Below are 22,094 nucleotides of genomic sequence, written 5' to 3'. Positions count from 1 at the left end.
TAAGAGTGTGAATAGGATGACAGTGTAATTTTAAAGCTCTTATAATACGATGAGTACTTGGAACATTGAAATGGGCACTGAAAACCTAGTGGTGATAGTACAGCTCCTAGCACATGGCAGATCTGGGGGGAACAGAGTTATGTTGGCCACAGACAAGCCAATGCCAGTGTCCTCATTCGTGGTCATAACATCTGGCACCCCACTGAGCAGAGCACCTAAAGGGAAGCAGCTTGGCAGACAGGTCGGTGCGGACTCTTAATGGGACTGCAGCACAAAACTGTTCATCAGGCCTTGTGAGCACATTCACCACATCCAGATGGAAGATATGAAACATCAGAGTGGTCATTGTTGAAAATAGGCAACAAAAGCAACTTTGGACAGGGCCAACGTGAAAATATTGGCATCTACGTAAAGAATACTGAACTAATGACAGTGCTCTTACAAGCTATTGGGAGTATAAATTCCCAATACAATGTGTAAGGTTTTATAATTATTTTAAAGATAGACTTTTTTTTTTTTCAACGTTTATTTATTTTTGGGACAGAGAGAGACAGAGAGAGACAGAGCATGAACGGGGGAGGGGCAGAGAGAGAGGGAGACACAGAATCCGAAACAGGCTCCAGGCTCTGAGCCATCAGCCCAGAGCCTGACGCGGGGCTCGAACTCACGGACCGCGAGATCGTGACCTGGCTGAAGTCGGACGCTCAACCGACTGCGCCACCCAGGCGCCCCTATAATTATTTTAGTATTTTGTATTTGGGGGAAATTTTGCAAGAAGAGTTGGGATCAAATGGTATATTTGTATCTTTTATTTCTTTTTGAAAGGTGGCCAGAATCCAAACCAAGCACTGAGTTAATTTAGGGCAAAACAATAACATCAGCAGCTACTGGTTTTGACCACAGTGTGCCAGGCAGTATATATTAGCTTATTTGTTACATAATTCCTGTTAGAGTGGAAGCACTATCCAATTTGCAGATTAGAAAACTGAGGCTCAGGAAGTATAATTCGTCCCAAGTTGCATACCTAATAAGTGGTAGAGCCTGAGTTCAAATCCCCAGTTCTTTCCATTCACCATGAGAACCCAAAAGGGGTAAGATGAGAAGACAGGAAGATGATGTAAACATGAAGGACACAGGACACATGAGGGAACAGAAATGAGGGCCATGAAAGAAGGTAAGAGAGTAGAACACAAAGGGTAAGAAAAGGGACCAGGCATTGAGAAGGAGTGGGAGTTCTTTTGACTGAGTCCTTTAGAGTGGTCATGTCTTCAGGAACTGTCATCATTCTGTATCATCTTGGCTGATGCCCCTTTGAGTCCTGTGGGACAGCTTAGCAGACAGGTCCACTTACCGCCTTATCTAGTACATCCAGCGGGGCGGTTTTAAAGCAGAGATTAGACAAGAAAGCTACCACATAGCCTGACAGCTTCCAGGAGCTGGAAAGAAATTAAACTGGAATGATTCAAATTTAAATGTGTCTTCAGTGTATGTGCTCTAACTTTACGTTGGCTTTGCAGAAAACACGTGTCATTTTAATTCACTGGAAACCAGGTGGAATCTGTCATGGGGTGAAACATAAGAAATCTGTCCAAATGTAAGAAAAAGCAACAGCTTCCTTTTGTGCGTCAGCTTCATAGTACAAGTATATGTCACTCGGTCCACATAAGCTGATATTCACCAAAATAATAAAATTCGCATCTAATAGTCATTGAGCAATTATAGTGTGCCCAGCGCGTTACATGTATTTAATCATCAGGAGGAGCCTAGGGGATTGGTACTATTATGACCAACCACCCATTTTAAAGATGAGAAAACTGAGGCTCAAAAATTAAACAAGCTATCACTGGCTAATAAGTAGCTGAGCTGGGATTTGAATTGCAGGCCCTTGATCATAACACTACACTATGAAGTGCCTGTGACTTGTGTCACCCCATGATGATATGAGTACTCCAAAAAAAGAGAGAGAGAAGGAAAGGGAGGCAGAGAGGGCACTAAGAAAAGGAGAAGATAATGACCTCAAAACTAGTACCAGCTCTGAGGAAGACATGTGGGTTGGATGGTTGGAAGCCATAGAGGTGATCTGAACCTCTGACCTCTGTGGTCAGAGAAGGAATCTATAGCGAAGCAAAGGGTAGGAGGAGCCAAAGGGGGGCAAGAAGAAATGGGAGTACAAAGTAAAAGAATGAAACCAAGTACACGCAGAGTGGAAAGGGGAGGAAGAAAGTTCATGTAAATCTTTGGGGTATGAAAATAACGTAGTTAGATTTTAAATTAAAGTTGTTTCTCTGATTTACCCTTTTATTTCCAATTTCATGGGTGAAAATGACCTATTCAGCTCAACCTTTAGAATTAATACTGTTTGTCTGACAGTTTCTCTCCACCCTGAGTAACACTAAGTTCCACCCTGCAAGGTTAGCATCTCAGTAAAAGGTGGGTGTGCTGTTTAGTTGGGTTTTTTTTTTTCCTCCTGAAAGTTAATTAAGTCAACATTAACCATGGCTATGTAACCACAGAATGGGCAGTTTCTTTGAAGGCTCATGGTTTGGATCTTTTCCTGCAAAACTTCCCACTTCTATAGCGATATTTAGTGTGCTAACTGCCTGAATAACTGGCTTGCTGTGGGTCCCTGTGTCACGGCAATACTGGGCCTTGTTTGCCTCCAAGTTTGCTTTGTGGAACCATGATGCCAAGAGTTTGCAGTTCTCAGTCGACAGCCTCTGGGTTCAGCCTCTCCTGTTTCTTCTCCAGAAACTTCGCTGGAGTTAGCATTGCCGATTTGATGCCATATGGTTCTATGATTCTCAAAACTATTTACTTAATATTTAATAAATTTTTAAACTTGTCCATACCCTTAACTCTGAAAGTAATATGGTATCATCAATGTTTGTATCCTGACGACTTTGTTTATATAGATGTGACTGAATATTTAAGGAGAAAAAAATAAAGTACTGGCCTTGCGCAAAAGCCAGTTTTCTCATGTTGGTGCAGCTGTTTTAACTTTTAAGAAACCACAAGCATTTTATCCTCTAAAACTTTAATTTGAAAGACACAGGACTTTTAAAGAAATACAGTGTTTCTGAAACTGGTATATATTAGCCTCCCTACTTCTGTTCTCTTTAAACTCTTAAGAATTGAATAAAGTTCCTGAGTTGATATTACATATACATTTTTCAGAAAAATACATGTAATTGCTGTATTCCTAGTAATCTTTGAAATGTTAAGTTATAGTAGAAGCAGTAGCATCATAAGAGAGACAAAATGTAACAATAGCTGCTTCATTCTCTTGACCTCTCTTCAAGCTCAGAGAATTTTCCATAGACCCAAAGGGAGATGCCAAAAGGAAACAGTTGTGTGTTTTCTTGGGTTCACTGTAGCCCAGCAAGCCCTGGTAGTTGTTATTCGGCTTCTTTTTTTATGCTACAGCAATGATTCTCCTTCCTGTTACATAGAAAAACCTATTCTCCTGTTAAAAGAGAACACTAGATGTGTTTATTACAACATTAAGACCGTTTGTCCATGGAAATAATTTTTTATTGTTCTGAGTCACTCTGGTTTGTGGAATTTTTACATGAGTTCCAGCACAGGGATGAGATGATATATTTATTTTAATTTGTATCCTCTTTTTTTCTTGACTGCATGAATGTCAGGCTTGTTGTCAGAATATCCCCATATTTTTATTACTTTAGAAGTTACACTGCTGTAGTTGTGTCTCCTAAATTCTTCATTGACAATTCACTCTGTGTCCTGGGCATGCTGAATTTTGGCAGGACTACCTGCTTCTCTCAGTGTCATGGGATCTTTTGTTTTTCCATTAGCCCCATTCATGTTGTCTCGACATATGTCTTTACCATGTCAAAGGTTATACAGACCTTCAGAAATACTTGAATTGTTTTGTTGAGAGGTGGCTGGGTGACTCAGCTGGTTAAGCATCCGACTCTTGATTTCAGCTCAAGTCATTATCTCACGGTTCATGGGTTCAAGCCCCAGGTCCGGCTCTGTGCTGACAGCAGGGAGCCTGCTTGGGATTCTCTGTCTCCCTCGCTCTCTGCCCCTCCCCCACTCATTCTCTCTCTCTCTCTCTCTCTCTCTCTCTCTCTCTCTCTCTCTCAAAGAAGTAAACATTTTCTAAAAATTGTTGAGCAGCTGGAAAGACTTGAATTAAACTGTGAACTTCAAAGGGCATTTGTTATGCCTTAATTTTTTTTTTCTTGCGTTAAAATAAACCTCACTTAGAAGTATTCCCTAACTCAGCTCAGAATACCTCTGCTTTAAACTATACCCTGGAATCATAGAAAGCCCCTAAAATTCATTTTCAACCATTCTTTGTTTTGATTGCAATTATTGTATGTGTTAATCACCTCTAGGATCATAGGTTAAATTTAACTAACAGTTCAGATTTACAGAGTAGTCTTAGATGTTCTGACATTTTAGAAAATATTTGAATAGAAAATAATGACTATCCTGTGGGCTGAGATTTCAAGTTACTGGTTATTGTCATTAATATTTCTTCCATATATTACTCTGTGTGTATGCAATTCTGACTGACTTACTAACTGACTAACTGACTGACTTAAGATTTAAAATTAAATCTTGTACTTTCTGGCAAGAATTTGAGGATTGGGTGTTGCCTTCTACCTTTTTTGACTCATATGTCCTAACTAGTCGGCCTCCAAAAGAAAAAGGGGCTATAATACTGACGTGAGCATAGACTAGACAGAGACAAATTGGACAATTTCTAATAGATAATTTCTTCTCTTACAATAATTTCTCTTACAATAGATAATTTCTTCTCTTTGGTCATGGCTGGTCCAAACTATACTACCTATATTCATATATTCGCAAGGGTTTATGTGTGTGAGTGCGTGCACACGGGAGCATGATTCAGCATTCATAAGTTTTAGGTGATTTGTTTTCTTGTCAGAAAATGGTAGAATATTAATCTGAATCACTTTCTTTTCAACAGGTTGACATGATGAAAGAAGCGTTAGAAAAACTTCAGCTCAATCTAGTAGAGATGAAAGATGAAAACGCAACCTTAGATGGTGGAGATGTCTTATTCACAGGTATCCTAGTCCTTACTTTCTCCTATCCAAAACTATTTCTGATACCTGGCTTGTATGCACTTGTTTAACTATAGGTTTTTTTTAATTACCAAAGTAAAAATGCCAAATGCAGAGAAGCTGGAAAATACAGGAAAGCACAAAAGAGAAAAAAAAAATGACCTTTCATCCAACATTTGGGTGTATGTCCTTTTAGGACCTTTATATGCATGTAGTATTTGCATATTTTTTACAAAAATGTTATCAGGGTGTAACCTATCACTTCATAGGTTGCATCTACTACAGTCTGCAGGGTGCATTGTTTTGCATTGTGATATAATATCTGGTTTGTATTTAAAAGATTCTTAATTCAAGATGTGTCATTTACACATAATTTTCTTCCTGGACAGCAAGATGAATTTAAGTAATTTTCAGTGTAAATTGATTTGGCTTCAGTGCCAGATGAATAATAGCAGAACTCAGCCAAGTATAAACAGCTAATACTATTATTGATCTAACTAGAATCAGTTTTTATAGTGGGTATAATATGGCTGCTAAAAAAAACAGTAATTGTAGCATTTAATCTTTCTAACTCTTTTATGATCGTATTATTGTTTTGCAAAAGTCATGTGCTAAAATTTGGATCCCCAGATTGATTCTACTTAAACTGACAATTTGTAACTTATAGTGAGAGTTTACTTTCACTTGAATGTCAGAGAATAAATACCTGTTTCACGGATGGATCCCTACCAGCAAGGACTGGTTCCTTGGGAATGTAGCCCAGGTGCCCCACTGAAAGCATGAAGTTTCTCAGAAGTCTAAGGTTTTAGCTGATATGAATTTTATATTGAACCCCTTGTATATAGGCAAAATATAGCCATCTTCATTTTAATGCAAAGATAATATTTTGTATTACATTTTGATACAATGAATTTTCTTGGAGAAGAGGTATTTATCCTGTGACATTTGAGGAGTTCTTTGCTCAGTGTCACATACCTTTAGGTGGAGCCACTGTGTTGCTGAGCTCCAGGGGGCACCTTTCTTATCACAAGCTTATGCATAGTACCCCCTGGAGTTGTGCACTGCACAACCTGTGCTACCACTGCCTCTGGGGCATTGTATGTACACCCATTGAGCCATAAGAATACAGAAAAGGGGGTCAAGGAGGCCTACGCCACATTCTCAGCTCTGGCCATGTCTGAGCAGACTCAGGCTTTCTTTCGAATCTGCCTAGTAAGTTCCCCTGAGAATATTCTTTGTGCCTCCCATTGACGGCACTTTCATTCTTTTTGGCAGCACAGAACAACAGCCTGTTTCTCTTAGAAAATAGGCTTTTGTGAGCAGCTAGATGTGTAAATCACACTTCTTACAATAAAACTCTTCTTTACCAGAACACAGCCATATAATAAATAATGTGTAAGCAGGTACTGATAATATTTGAAGTATACTTTAAAACAAGCTGTGCTCACAGCCACCTAGTTATCTCACCAGCTGAACTGAACAGATTCCCTGAGATTTTCTCAGTGTAATGGCACAGTTTATGCCAAGAACCTCTTCCTCTGGTCAGAGGTCTTTCCACAGCATTTCAACCTTAACGTTTTTGCCCCAACTTCTAATTAAGCACCTAAGCATCGAGGCTTGCCTCTATCACTATCTGTAAGCACTTTTTTGGTAACATTCAATCCTTAAGTTAATATCTTGAAAGTTATTTTATTCAAAACTGAGATCCTGTTGGGATATTAGATCTTTATCTGCTTGGCACCTCATTTACACCTGATGTCTGGTCCTGCCTTCTATTTCCTACCTCTCAATTAGTTTTTCCTTTTTTAAATTGTGGTAAAATATATATAACATGAAATTTGGCATTTTAAACATTTTTTTAAGTTTCTTTATTTATTTTGAGAGAGAGAGCTTGAGCAAGAGAAGGGCAGAGAGAGGGACAGAGAGTGAGAGAATCCCAAGCAGGCCCTGTGCTGCCAGCACAGAGCCCGACCTCACAAACCATGAGATCATGACTTGAGCTGAAACCAAGAGTCGGACACTTAACTGACTGAGCCACCCAGGTGCCCTTCAATTTTTGGATTCAGCGGAGTCAGGTAGCACTTTCCACATTTTCTGGGTCCTCTTCCTTCTGTAACTCAGAGCTTCATTAACAATTGATTGAAGGGTGCCTGGGTGACACTTGATTTCAGCTCAGGTCATGATCCCAGGGTTGCAGGATGGAGCCCTGTGTCAGTCTCCATGCTGGTGTGGAGCCTGCTTGGCATTCCCCCCGCCCCCTCTCTCTCCCTCTCTCTCTCTTTCTCTCTTTCTCTCTCTCTCTGTCTCTCTGCCCCTCTTCCCTGCGCACACTCTCTCTCTCTCTCTTTCAAATAAAAATTAAAGAAAAAAACAAGGAACTAAAAAACAAACAAACAAAAAAACCCACAACTGATCAAGAAATGGACAGAAGGAGAGCAGATTTCCCACTCCAGTTCTGCTGAGAATCTTGTCAGTCAGGCGAGCAGCTACTGGAAGAAATTATTTCAATCCTATTTCTCTTACATAATCATGAACTTACCTCTACTTTAATTTTTCTATTTTTATGGAATATGGAGCAACTAAAGAAGAGTTATAAATGTTTATGTACAACTTAAAGACTAACGATAAAATGAGCACCCGGTGCCTGCCACCTGGCTTAAGAAATTGCCAGGACCATAGGAACCCCACTCCTCCTCTTTTTTTTTCCTCTTTGTTTTGCTTGTCTTACAGGTTTGTATGATTAGAGTCCTACTATAGGAACTATTCTGTGATTTGTGTGTTTTTGATTCAACTTGGTGTGTGTAGCTAGTGTCTTCACTGCTATATGGTATGCCATGGAAAAACTACACCACGATGAATTTATTCATTTTACTGCTGATGTATATTTGAGTGTTTTCCAGTTTTTGTCTGTTGTCTTCAGTGCTGCTATGTACATTCTTGTGTGTGTCTCCTGGGAATGTGTATAAGAGTTTCTCTCAAGTAAACAACTAGAAATGGAGTTTCAGGTGATAAACTTTTTACTCCAGTGAAATGTGTGTGATTTTTTTTCTTGCATCTACTGATGTGATTAATTGCACTAATTAATTTTCTGATATTGGTTAGTCTTGCATCCCTGGGGTGAAGTCAAACTCCATTGTGATATATTCTCTTTTTACTACAATGTTGGATTTAGTTTGTTAATTTTTTTTTTCAAGACTTTTGTTTCTGTGACCTGTAATTTTTCTTGCTTGCTATCTTTGTCTGGCTTTGGTAAAAGAGTTATCTTAACCTCACAACATGTATTGGGAATATTTCCTATGTTTCCATTCCCTAGATTCAGTACTATTTGAATTGTTCATTCCTTGAACTTTAGTAGAACTTACCTAGAAACAGGCCCTAGTTTTCTCTGTCGGGAGATTTTAAACTGATTTAGTTCCTCAAATGATTGCATGACTGTTGAGGGTTTTCTGAGTCAGTTTTCGAGAGTTCTGTTTTCTAATACTTTGTTTTTATCTAACTTCTCAAAATGTGGGGTATAAACTTATTCATATCTTCTTACTATCTGTTTTAAGCTTCATAGCACTATAGCTATGTCCCCTTTTCATTCATAATGTTTATTTGTGCCTTCTCTTTTTTCTTTTGTGTCTGAGATCTGTTGATTTCATTAATCTTTTCAAAGAACCAATTTGGGGTTTTGTTGAATCCTCTTTCTTGTATATTTCTTTTTCTCTTCCTGTTTCTATCTTTAATTCCTTCCTTCAAATTTCTTTGTTTTTATTCTGTTCTTTCTTTCTTATATTTCAAGCTAGAACTTTGTCTCTTTAATTTTGAAACTTTTCTCATCTTTAATGCAAGTAGTTAAAGCTGTTGTAACTTTCAAGTACTGCTTTAGTGGAATCCTTCCTGTTTTTATATATATTTGCTATCATTAAGTTTTAAATGTTTTCTGATTTCCATTACGATTTATTCTTTGACTCGTTTGTGTTCTTTAAAAAAATGTATCGATCATTATTGCAAGTTGCAGGGACACCCACCTCATTACCCTGATAGTTCATAAGGGAAGGAAAGATTCAGGCATTTAGCTGTGTTTCCTTTATGCATTCTATTTCAAGTAAACCAAATACTTGGCTAAGAAAGTTTTTCTTTTTAGAATTCTAGCCCGTAAATGTAGATTCCTAATAAACTAATGGATCTGTGTAATGATGGTCACACGATGTTAAAACCTTTATATGAAAGCTTGATGGAGAACTTTATAATGTAGGAATCAGGCTGACATTTATTAAGCAGAGAATTTTTTGTTGGCCTTTCCAAAATACCACTGGAACACACAGATTATTCTAGTATCACTGAAAACGTGGCAGTCAGTCATGTGCCTCATGATGTGCTGCAATAGTGCAGCCCCACCTCAGAAGTAGTCCTATCCAAAAAAAATCTTTTGAACAAGGATCTAATTAAGCATCTACATGAAACTATGAGTTTACTGAAAATACAAAGGGTAAAGGAACATTTTCATGTTAGATGATACATGAGGAAGCAACCAGCCGAATCCAGGCTGTAGGATCATCAATAGGACAAATGACCTGGCTTCTTCTGTAAAAGAATAAGGTGAGAGGGTGAGTTGATACAGAAAAAAAGATGACATAAGAAACGTAACGACAACAACAATTTTTTTTTTAATCTTGCAGTTCTAGAAGTTATTACTTACATCAGAAAGGCCATTTAGGGGATATAGTCTACCATACTGCTAGAAACAGAAGTCCAACTTACTTTTTAAAGAGACAAGTTTGCTTTTCTTTGTACTTTGCTACCTTAGTCTTTTAAAATAGAAATAGTATGCAAGCCCCATTATAAATTTGTTTAAATTTGCTTAATCCGTTAGATGTTTTTCCTAAAAATTGTGTATAAATCTAATTTATAAATCTATTTTTGTCTTGAAAGAATTAAAGAAATTTGCTTTTTAAATTTCAGCTGACTTTTTTAGTAAAGTGAGTAATACTTTTGTCAAATAAAAGACCCTTTCCCTTAGTTAAGTTTTGATTTGTATGTAGCGAGTTTTCTCAAGGGACAACATAAACATACCATTACAAAAATGAACAAACAAACCAAAACATACATGTCAGTATACCACCAATGAATCTTCCCATCTTCCAACAGAATAAGCCATTAACTTGTCATAACATCATTTGACCTATGTCATTTACCTATTTTATAAGGACATCATGAGGATTAAAGTTGTAACATTATAAAGTCTATCAAGCAATTCTTTTTACATGGTTTCTCTTCTTATACTTTACCCTAATGTTCTGGATCAAACTATATACTGATTTCAATTTGAATATTTTTTCACATATTATGTATAATTCTTTTTCAAAGTATTCAGGGAGATTAAAAACCCCCACAATTATATATTGCCTAATGCAATCTACTATAATTGTTTGCTTGCCTCTAAGTTGGAGACCATTTTTATTTAGGGTTTTGCCTTCTGAGAAGAATATTTATGGAATTTCAGAAAAGCCAAATAAGTAGAACGTTCCATTCTCCTAAACTGTAGTACTTTGTAGATAGGCATTTTGATTTGAAACGAAAGATAAAAGTTTTAAGGACATCTCTTAGAAGTCAGACCTGAAGACCAGTCAGCCCTAAACTTGCTTTACCCAGATAGTTTCTTCAGCCTTTACATCATCATTATAAGACAGGGAATCCGACTTCATCACAAATGCCTAGAATTATTAATTGGGGGTGGGGGGAGGGGAAGGAAGCATTCCTCACATGCCATTGCTATTACTTAATTTTTTATTACACATTAATATGTTTAATTCTATTATTTCCTAAGTGAAAATTTTATTCTTTTGTTGTGGTAAAACATACATAATATAAAATTTGCCATTTAGCTATTTTTAAGTGGACAGCTCAGAGACATTAAGTACATCCACACTGTGTTGCAACCATCACCACCATCCATCTCCAGCACTTTTTCACCTTCCCAGACTGGAACTTCATAGCCGTTAAACACTGACTTCCTAGTTCCTCCTCCCCTCAACTTCTGGCAGCCACTGTTCTACTTTCCACATCTGTGAATTTGAAAAAGGTTTTTCTAAGGACAATATGGGTTTGCAAGCATAATTCGTTCTGGAAACATGCTTATAATCCAAAGCACTTGTATATCAAAGGGAATTTCGAGAACCATTGGCTCAGTTGCGATCATGACATTCAGCGTCTTGTACTGCTCATATTGCAAGACATCACTAGTTTATCAAATTAAAATTTATTAGAAATGTTTGCTCATCTTACAGAACACTTGGCAGAACAAGCTTCTTGCAATCCAAGGTTTTACTGTGGTTTGAAATCAGTTTAGTGTAAAGAGAGCAGGGGTCAGAGTACAAGCAGAGCTGCCTTCTGTGATAGGAAAGAACTGTGTGGTGCTTTAAGGTCATTATTTACAGATAAAGAAATAGTGTGCCGTCACTGGTGCCACATACTCACTATGTTCCATGACATTTATTATAGGCAGAGAATTTTTTGTGGGCCTTTCCAAAAGGACAAATCAACGAGGTGCTGAAATCTTGGCTGATACTTTTAAGGTAGGTAAAGGATAATTTATGCCCAGCATACAGTAATTATTTAATAAATATTCATAGACACATTGAATCAGTATGTCATGAATAATGGTATCTATATGTCACCAGCTTTGCAAAATAATGCCTAATATTTGTACATTTGCTAGAAGTTTTAAGAGTTATCAAATTCAAATTTCTCAATAAATAAGCTGCATTGGGCTACCATAGCCACAAAAGACAAAGTTATCATGGACGTCTTCTGTTTTCTCTCAGTGTATAATCATGCAACCACCTGGCAGATTTCCTGGCACAATAAATGACTTGAAAAAAATTCTGGGGACCCAGCTAACTCTAACATGAAGTGTAGATTTTTCGGATTGGAATCAAGGATCACTTGTACTCGGGTACCTATTATGTGCTGGAAGCTGTGCTAGATATTACACATACATCCTCTCATGGTCCCTTTACTCTATTGATTATTAATAGATTGACTCACCAGATGGCTTAGGAAGGGATATAACCCCCAAGAAGCTCTTTCCATCTTGAGGGTGTGAGGTTCTAGTTTGCACAGGATTTTCAGACATATCCTTCCAGAGTAGCCCACTCCGTAGATCAAGCAGCAAAGCTAGGTGTTGACACAGTCACACATGTGAGAGAAGTCTCTGCACTTTCTTCTTAAAAGTAGTCTTTATTTAATTGGCAATACCAAAACCTACAGGTCCCAGTTCTTCTTCCAGATATTCAGGGCCCCTGGCACCCTCTTTAGAAATAGGCATATTTGAGGCAGGTTTAAATCGGTTTTAGAATTATTCTGCAATGCCAAACTGCTTGTTTCTATTATACGCATAGGACTATGCAGTCTCCACAGTCCCGGTGGCTGATGCTTTGCATTTGAAGAGTTTCTGCAGCATGGCTGGGCCTAACCTAATCGCAATTGGATCCAGTGAATCTGCACAGAAGGCCCTAAAGGTAGAAACAAAACTATGCTTCTTAATGCAACAGGCAATGCCTACCACATGTTTTTTTCTAATTCTGTCTACTGGGTGAGCAGCAAGCAGGATTGGGGGGAAGAGAATAGGCTGGTACTGGAACTTTCTCAGATATACTATCGTGACCTCAGATTCATTGAGAACCAGCAACACCTAAGTGTTGGAAGAACTCATCACTGGTGAAGCATTCTTACTCATCCACCAGGTTTCCTAGGAAGGCCGTGATTCAGACAGAATAAGAAATACCAAACTCAGGGCGTCTGGGTGGCTCAGTCGTTTAACCATCCGACTTTGGCTCAGGTCATGATCTCACCGTCTGTGAGTTCGAGCCCTGTGTCAGGCTCTCTGCTGTCAGTGCAAAGCCTGGAGCCTGCTTTGGATTCTGTGTCTCCCTCTCTCTCTCTGCTCTTTCCCCACTCATGCTTTGTCTCTCTTCCTCTCTCAAAAATAAGTAAACATTAAAAACAATTAAAATAAAAAAAAAATACCAAACTCATCACAATTATTTCCTCCTGAAAAAAGGAAGGCATGCAGCCAGTAGCACTTTTCCTAAGTAAGATAGTTGGTACACAAGGGGTTGTTCTATTATTCTTACCCTTTTGTATGTCTGAAATATTTGATAATGATCTTTTAGAAAGGCACGATTGGGAAGTACATAAAAACCATAACTTCTTTGTTTGCATTTAGAACACTTAAATTTTAGGACAGGAATTTGTCTCATTTCACAGGTGAGAATAGGAAAGCACAGAAAAATTGTGATTTGCCCAAATCACACAGCTAGGTCAATAGTGGAAGTCATTGATAATGAAGAAAACCTTCCACTGCTACAGTGCTTTATAGTCCAAAGACCCATTCCTTCTCTGTAACTAACAGCCCCGTGAGATCATCTGGACGCTCTTTCAGGGCAAAGACTATGTCTGTTTTGCTCACTATTGTTCTCCTTCGTGCTTGGTCCATTGTGGGCCCTTAATAAAAATCAGGTTAATGGATGAATAAATAAGTGAGAGAGGCGATAGTATCTCCATTTTGCAGATGAAAACTAGATCAAATGACTCACCCCAGGCCCCGAGGCTAGCACTAAATGGTGGGCTGGCATTACCACCCCCTCCTCATGATTTACTGAAGGACTAAAGAGAGTTCTTCTCAGGCAAAGAGAGGAAGTCTGTGCCCCAAGGTGCACAATTAATCTTTGTGCCCTTTTAGGTCTTTACTTGTCTACCTGAGTGCTAGACTTGGCGCAGTTTGTCTCAGAAGAAATCATTGCCTGCCATTTACTGAATTTTCCCCCTGCATTTTCGGCAGCTTCTTCAGCCAGCTCTGCTGGCCTTTCCATCCTCCTTTTCTCATACCATATCTTTGATTGTATTTCTAGGACTTTAACAATTGTTGCTAAACAACCTGCCTCAGAACTTGAATTTGGTGGCTTTTTCTATGCTCCCTTTTTTGTTCTGCTTCATCTGGATGGCTATGTCAACTTTACACGTAAAGAAGGTGGTGCCTTGAAAGAAAGTATTTGATGGATGGTATCACTGAAAGGATCTAGGAAGATTATTTTTCTCCTCAGGGTCTAACTGTGGTGTTTATCCATGGCAACTGGGTTGGTCAGCACATGTCTGAAATTGAGTATAAGGGAGGGAGAGGGCTGAAACTGGTTTATACTGTGCTCTTGTGTTAATTAGCAGAAGGAACCTCTTCTGGGTAGACAAATTACAAAAAGTAGCCCCATCTGCCATTCTGGGTAGACTAGATCCCTAACTCAAGTAGCTTGGTCCCTAATTCAGATAGGTCACTTACTCAAATAGTCTGGAGAAGCAAACATCTAACAAATTAAGAAATAATACAATTATGGTTAAGTAACAAAACATTCTATGAAGTAGTCCTGACTGCTTTCACAAGACAGGATGGAGCTCCTTGAAGCCTAGATATTGGGAGAAAACTTCACAGACAAAAATGGGCCTAGATATGGGTCTTAAAGGATTTGGCAGGGTGGGATTCAGTGAGACAGTGTTCCAGGTGGGGACACAGTATAAGTAAAGACTGAGCCAGACACATACAAACTAGTCTAACCAATGAAGAGTTTTCCTGTGAGCTCCGGGAGATACAACTGGACGGAGCAGATGAAGTCTGAAGAAGTAGGGACTTAAAAGTGAGGAAGAAGATGAGTTTTTCTCCATGAAACATGGCTTTTGAACATGGGCTTCTGAAGAGAAGGGTTTGTATTGCTTTAGAGATGTTGAACCAGCATTCCTTTTGAAAAAAAAAAAAAAAAAAAAGATGAAGGGGAAAGACCTTGCAATCCGAAAAGAGGACCACTGATAACCTGGGAAAAGAAAGCCAAGCCCCAAGTCCCATTGTGTGCCTTAGTAACTCACCACCTTTTTTTTCTCCCTTCATCTTTCCCTTCCCATTGTCAAGTCAAGTCCTCTAAGGTCACATCTTTTAAGGGCCTCCTATGTGGACTTTACAGTCCTCCTTCCTGTAGAGTCTATTTGAGTTAGTGTTAATAATGATGCTCACTCTATACTTGAAACCTTCTGTGTCAGAAGCTATAAATAATCCTCACTAGAAAGGCATTCACTCTTTGGAGATCATGTTTTCCATCAGCAAATGTGCTTCCTAAGCCATAGGCCTGTAGAGTTGGCTAATGCCTACCTGCCATGTTTCTAGCATCAAAAAGATTCTCTTATTTGTAGTGAAAGCAGATGGACAAAGTAAGAATAGTGAGATCTCCATGCAGGCATGTTCTCAGGTCGGAACTAGGTGGGTTGGTGAAATTCAGATTTAGTGAACTGAACTGTTTATTTATTTGAGAACAGTTTTGGCTTCTGTATTAGAAAAGTCAATAAAATTGATAGTGTGGCAAGTCCTACTACTAATTTGGAGATATCAATACTGATAGAGATAGGCAGAAAGACAAATGGATAGAAACAAATAGATCATTTGCACATAGTGAACACATATTTTTTTCCATTTGACAGGTGAAAATACTGAGATCTGATGAAATAAAACATTTTGAATATGATCTCGGGGTTTTGGAATCAGATTTCCTGGGCCTTAATTTTCTTCCCCCCAGTTGCCCACCTCACTCTATACCTGTTCTTTTTCAATTGGAAAACTTTTCCCAATTATTTTGCCATAAAATTATTCTGGCTAGGCTTCCTCTTTCTCCTTTCCTCTCTCCAACTACCCACTACCTCTTCCCATTTTTTTTTGCTGCAGTGTCCAGGATCTGACCCATCAGGAAAGATGTGAGTTTGGTCCCAGATGTCTGTTTTTCCCTTGCAAATCTTGATGTCTCTTTAGAGAAGCCTGTGGCCATTTGGGCATCTCGTTGAAGGGCATAGCACTTAAACAGGTGAATCATGCCTTCCTGTGCCACACACTGAGAGCTTGAATACTTCCCACATCTGTCACTGCTTGTGGAATACTTGCCTCCTTCAGAGCCAGAAAACTATTTCTTACATATTCATGCAAAGCTGAGAGCCCAAGGGTTTCTGGTTAGTCTTATTGCATTTGAAACACTTTGTAATGGGTTGCAATCAATTTTGGTTAATGAAGTGGGATCTTATGGAGATAGTCATCATATCTGTCTAGGTTGTAGTAGATTTAACAGTGTATGCATTGTATATTTAAATGAAATCATCAGTCTAGGAAGACTTGAGCAACTCTCTGCTAAAAAGCCAGAACACATTTAATACAGGGCACATTTAATACACATTTAACACAGAGTATATTTAATGAAAGGAAGGAAAAAAGGATATATTATTACTGCATTTTCCTGTTGATATGGCCAAGGTGCTGGAGGTTAGGTTGATTTGAACAAATACCTAAAGACATTTAACATCAAGTTTTACCCTTGAAATACGATTATCTAAGCAAAATTCATCTTTAGAGCAACCTGTCCATTTTATAGTTTTTTCCCCATACTTTCCATAATTCTGCTCATGCCTTTGGGCAATTATACCTTCATCCTGCCCTTCTAACTGCAAGAGAATTCAATCACCAAAAAATACGTATTCTATTATTTCATTCATTTAAAGTTAAACAAAAGACAAAACTTTAAGAGGTAAGGGAATTGTGGTCCAGTGGGCTATTTTGTATTTATAATTTTTAAAGTTACAGAATTATGTATATAATGTATTATTGGAAGTGGGCTGAAATTAAGTTACATAAAGTAATTTTCCAAATCTGGGTCTAACCCTTAAACCCTTACTTTACCTGCTACGTGATTCCTGTCTTTCCTGCAGACAAGCTTGTTTTTTATTTTATTAATGAAGAAAAAAAAGACAAACTTCATACCCCTTGAGCAACATCTTCCCATTTTCCCTCCCCCCAGCCCTTATACACCTTAAATTTATACAAGTTTTGTCAGTTATACCTCAATAAAGTTGGGGAGGCAAAGACATGACAACAAGTAGATTTGTGCCACATCTCATCCATTTTTTTTTTTCTAGATCCATTCCAAAATCGACTTGCTTTCCAGGAACTTGGATTAATTACATGCTCTCTGTCATAGGAGGACAGACTGTAATTCCTGCCCTCTGGAGGGACTCACTGTATTGATTTTTAACTCAATCTCCTTGGTGGCATTCAGTCCTCCAGTCAATTAAGGGGGGGGGGGGAGTGGAGAAAGGAAGGAAAGACAAAGGGAGGGAGGCAGAGTAAGAGGGAGGGTGACATTTAGCTGAAATTTTCCCAAAACTAGGGAGATGAGGAAGCTCAAACCGGGAAGCCCCGTGGAACTGACAAGCTGGGGGGGCTGTGCCATCTGCTGGCCAGGCAGCAAGCGGAGTGCTCTCACCTTCCTAACACCTCAGGGAAACCAGTTATTTGCTCCTTTTGGCATCTACAATTTTGTTTATTGGCCTTTTTTAAAATTCCATTCTTTTGTATCACAACAAATTATTATTTTTAAATGCTTTTGATAGAAGTACTAAAAGGATGTGGTAAGAAAAGAATTATGAGTTCACCACTCCTTTTTTTGGTCCTTGTCATGTAAATGGAGCTGAAATATAGTAAGTGGAAATCCAGTAGACTTGTAATTTTAAATTAAGATGCTCATAACGTATCTTGATGGAAATGTCTTTTGGTTTCTTATCTAGTTCCTGAAATAACTAACTGCATTTGTAAGATTTCTTGAATGAGGACATGGGCTGCTTCGCAGAGAATTTAAATTCCATAGCACGAAGCATGTTTTTTCTTTTGAATGACTAACTATATAACAGAGGTCACTCAGACAGTATTTCCTCTCATTTTGACTCAGCGTCAGCATTGATTTTTTGTCCAAAAATGTCCATGTTATTTTATAGATGGTCACATAAAGAAAGAAATGGAAAAACCCTTAATGTGTTTGGATTTTGTATGTTTTTTTTATTGCCTGGAATTTCCTTTGATGATAACTGGAACAACAAATAGCAAAAACCAAAAGACAGAATGAGACCTAACTAGTATCAACAGGGTGATTGAAATGGAAAAATAAAGACTTTGCATTTCTAGTTGTTGTTGTCACAGGGAATTATGGTGTGTAGCCACAAGATTTCCCACTTTGGGTCTCTTCTGTGAAATATATGCTGACAGTCCCATTGTAGGTTTAATTTAGTCTTATTTGGTTGTCTGTTCTAGTTGTATTCATGAGACCCACAAAACAATGACTTAAAAAAAAAAATCTACCATGCCTGAATTAAGAAATTAACAGAAAACCAAATCGCCTCTGAGTTTGTAACAACTGTTTATGCTTTTTTCCTGGCAGCGGTTGCCTTATCTGACGATATTCCCAGAGCTGTATGCCAACAAGGCTGGGGTGGCCAAAATAAAATACTTTGGCATGATAGGGCCATAAATAATCTGAAGCTGTGAGACCAAAACAGCCATGCTGAATTTCAGCACTAGTTCCAAGGCAGGAAGAAGGCAAAATTAGCCAAGTAGGAGAAAGGGAATAATAATAGGGTTTTATTCTCTTGAGGTTTCAGGAAAATTTCAGAGGAAGAAATTACATTTAAAGGGCCATTTATTCTGTCCATTATACGATGGGACATCAAAAAATACTCAATAGACTTTATGGGGTGTTATAGGGGGAAATCAAGCATCTGTTGTGTGACTGAACAAATGTCCTCTGAATGGGCCTTTGAATCCAAGACTCTTGCTTACAAAAGAAAAGGCCTAAGTGACTTTAAATGAGTGTTTTCTAATGAGAAGTGTGGTTTAAAACCACCTGCGGAACTTTCTGAAAACACACTGCCCTGGACCTATCCCAGAGAACCCTAACATTCTGGGTCTGGGTTCAAGCCCCAGCATCTGCATTTTTGAAAAGCTCCACAGATGATCTAGGAGCACAGATGAAGTTGAGAGCCACACTGCCCTCATGGATTTCTGCAACTTCCAAAAGCACCTAGCTTAGAATCCTGAATAACACACACCTGAAGAATCCAGCCACTATGCATTGTAGGTGCAAAAGTATGCATTCTGCGTAGCAATAAAAGTAGAGAAAGTGTCATGATTAAAGCCATCAAAAGCTAGAAACCCCTTACCTTTTTGCTGCCTGGAGTTCAACATTGCATAACTTAAAATATAACACCTAACTGGGCAATAGCTTGAATGCCAATATTTAATCCATTTGGCATGCTAAAATTCCTTATTAAAATATTCCAAGTGACCAAAAAAATCGCTGTTATCATTTTCTGAGGGCAGGATATTTGCATTTGACTCACGTTTCCATACCCCCTCCCCCAACACACACACACACACACACACATCTAACAGGACCTGATCTCAAGGTGTGAAGTTTTGTGCCAAAGAGGCAAAAAGGTTAAACTTCACACACCATTACTGATATTAAAGAATGTACCTTTGAAAATAATAGTATGTTGGGACACCTGGGTGGCTCAGTCGGTTGAGCGTCCAACTTCAGCTCAGGGCATGATCTCTGGGTTCATGAATTCTAGCTCCACATTGGGCTCTCTGCTATCAGCCTGGAGCCTGCTTTGGATGCTCTGTCCTCCTCTCTCTCCGCCCCACCCCACTGATACTCTCTCTCTCAAAAAAAAATAATAATAAGCATTAAAATAAATAAATAATCATATGTTGATTCTAGTAAAGAAGCATAGTTGTCCAAAGGTCCAAAATGGCTATGAGAACTAAGCAGATAACTTTGTTATCTCGGGTAATCCATGGGTTGTCATTCTGGCTCTGCCACCAACTCTCCCCATGGGTGACCCCTGTCTCCTGTACTCAATCTCATTCTAAACAAAGTTGAATCAGCCTCACTAGAGAATGAGAGCTTCATTCTTTTCCATTGGAAGTTTCAGGGTAAAGGACTGTGTCTTGAACATGTGGATGTGCAAACACTTGGCAAAAAGTAGCACCAGAACAGGGATAGTTCCAAAGTGGGTTGACTGTAGACTCTTTGATCACTGTGACATTGTTCTTTCGATGGCTGTGGGTGATTGAAGACTTGTGCTTAGCTGAATATCTTCATGCCTGTTTGAGGATAGAAAACCACAGCAGACTCCAACCTAATTCCATCTTTCTTTGAGGAGGCATCAATGGCATCCAACTATCAAATTGGATATCTAACAAACATCATTTTGTAATTTATACATAAAAATCTAATAGGAAAAAAAGGTGAAGCTCCCCAAAGCCCTTGTTACTGTCCCTTTTGCAGAAAGGCTTCTTTAAAGACAATTGAAAAAATAAAACTGGGGCAGAGGAAAAGAGTCACAGCTGAGCTTGAAGCTTGAGCTTCCTATTGCTGGATGAGCTTCCAGCAACTCTTTATTGAGCAGCAACTATATGAAAGATAGTTCCCCACACACAGGGGACACTGAGATGAGTGAGAAACAGTCTCTGCCCTCAAGGTCCCTCCAGCCTGATTGAAGAAATAGGACAGGACATGAAGATATAAATGCTGTCACAGTGTAACATAAGATAAATGAGTAATTAGTACAGGGTCCTCATAGAGAGGATGGGAGTACTAAGGGGGGAGTGATCACAGGAGGTAGGAGTCAAAGTCTGAGTAGACCAGAGTGAACAGCAAGCCTGCCACAGAGAAGGAGTGGTTATTACGAACAGGAGAACTAGGGAAATGTCTATCTTATGATCCATAGACAATGGCTGGAGCAAGGGCTGGGTGCAGGGAAAGAAAGTTAAGTTTCCAGACATAAGTTGGGGCTGGTCCAGAAGTCAAAGAGTGAGGGATTTCTTACCTGCAGGCTGTGGGGAGGCACTCAGAGTTTTTCGCAGAGGTGTAAAAGCTGAAGGTGGTGTTTCAGAAAAATCTATCTGGCAGCATGCCTGTGATGATTTAACAGGGATAAAGATTAGGAGGAATAAAATTAGTTCGGTGCCATCACACGGTCCAGAAATAAAGAAGAGGAGGTCTGGACGAGGGAAATAGCCGTGAAAATAGAAAGGGCTGTACAGAAGCTGAGTTCTATTTGGAAAAGTAATAGAACACTGTGACTGAGGGATGTGAGGAGCATGGGAGAAAAAAGGAGCCGATCAACACTTTGACAGATATTTATAGAACTCCTACTCTGTACCAGGCATTGTACTAGGTCCTAGGGGACAATGATGAACAAAATGACTTCAGAAATGACTACCAGATGGGTGACTTTGGTGGAATTTTGGGAAAAGAGTTCCAGTTCTCCCTATCTGGGAGGACCTATCATGAGGACCATGAACTCAGTCCTCCCCTTCCACGCAGGAACAAACTATAGAAGATCAGTGGGCAGAAGTATGTTGCTGGATTTCACTGACCTAGATTCACATTTTGAGAACTGAGCTGTACTCAGACGTACTCGGCTGACAGTGGCTCGGGTAGACATCCGATGTCTAAGCTCGTAAGACACTAACGGGGTTGGCTCCCATTTCACTTTCCATTGGCAGCAGTCTGTGGCTCATCCAAATTTGGAGTCTCTGTCCTTTACTCTTTTCCATTTATTTATTTTTTTATCTTTATCTACTCACTCTCAAGGCACACCAAAAAAATCACTTCAATATTTACATGCCCTCCATCTCCAGCAGTGTCCTGTTGTTTTTTTGGCTGAAGTGAGTTGGCAAGAGACTGGCCCCCTCCTTTGAAAAAAAAAAAAAAAACAGGATGATTTCTGTGTCACAGGCTGAAATGATGCATCACAGCACGGCCTATGTGATACTCTGGGCCATGCCAACACCAGTACCCTTAATGTTGAAGGGATTAGGAAATGTATCAGTTGAGCTAGTAGGGAGGATGGTTGAGTTTTAGGTTACTGTTTCTCTGTGGAAATCACATGTATTACATGCCTTAGGTGTTAATGAGTATCCTATTGCTTGGCTGAAGGTTAATAAAGCATATGGTAAAATATAGACCCTAAATTAGAAGTGACATGTTAACCATGAATTATTCTCCAGCCTCTAAGGAAACCATCCATACCACCTCATACAATACCAGAATTAGGCCATCCTTTGAAATAATGACATGCAAGAGAAACAAATTAAATTTGCCACCACCTTCCTGCAAAACCATTCCACTA

General features: G+C 38.9%; 1 protein-coding gene across 4 annotated transcripts in view; it reads left to right on the top strand.

The window, feature by feature from the left end:
• The window catches only part of DDAH1 (dimethylarginine dimethylaminohydrolase 1), a 137,653-nt gene that overhangs the window by 92,614 nt on the left and 22,945 nt on the right, over positions 1 to 22,094 (top strand). For all 4 annotated transcript variants that reach the window (XM_023258868.2, XM_023258869.2, XM_006934878.4 and 1 more), the window contains 3 exons: positions 4,964 to 5,063; positions 11,547 to 11,620; positions 12,446 to 12,565. In XM_023258868.2, the coding sequence (XP_023114636.1) occupies positions 4,964 to 5,063; positions 11,547 to 11,620; positions 12,446 to 12,565 (294 nt within the window). The remainder of the gene's footprint in view (positions 1 to 4,963; positions 5,064 to 11,546; positions 11,621 to 12,445; positions 12,566 to 22,094) is intronic.

This window comes from Felis catus, chromosome C1 (genome assembly GCF_018350175.1).
Source record: "Felis catus isolate Fca126 chromosome C1, F.catus_Fca126_mat1.0, whole genome shotgun sequence".
Classification (NCBI taxonomy): Eukaryota; Metazoa; Chordata; class Mammalia; order Carnivora; family Felidae; genus Felis; species Felis catus.
Note: the sequence above shows the minus strand (reverse complement) of the source record. Positions and strands in the feature narration are given on the sequence as shown.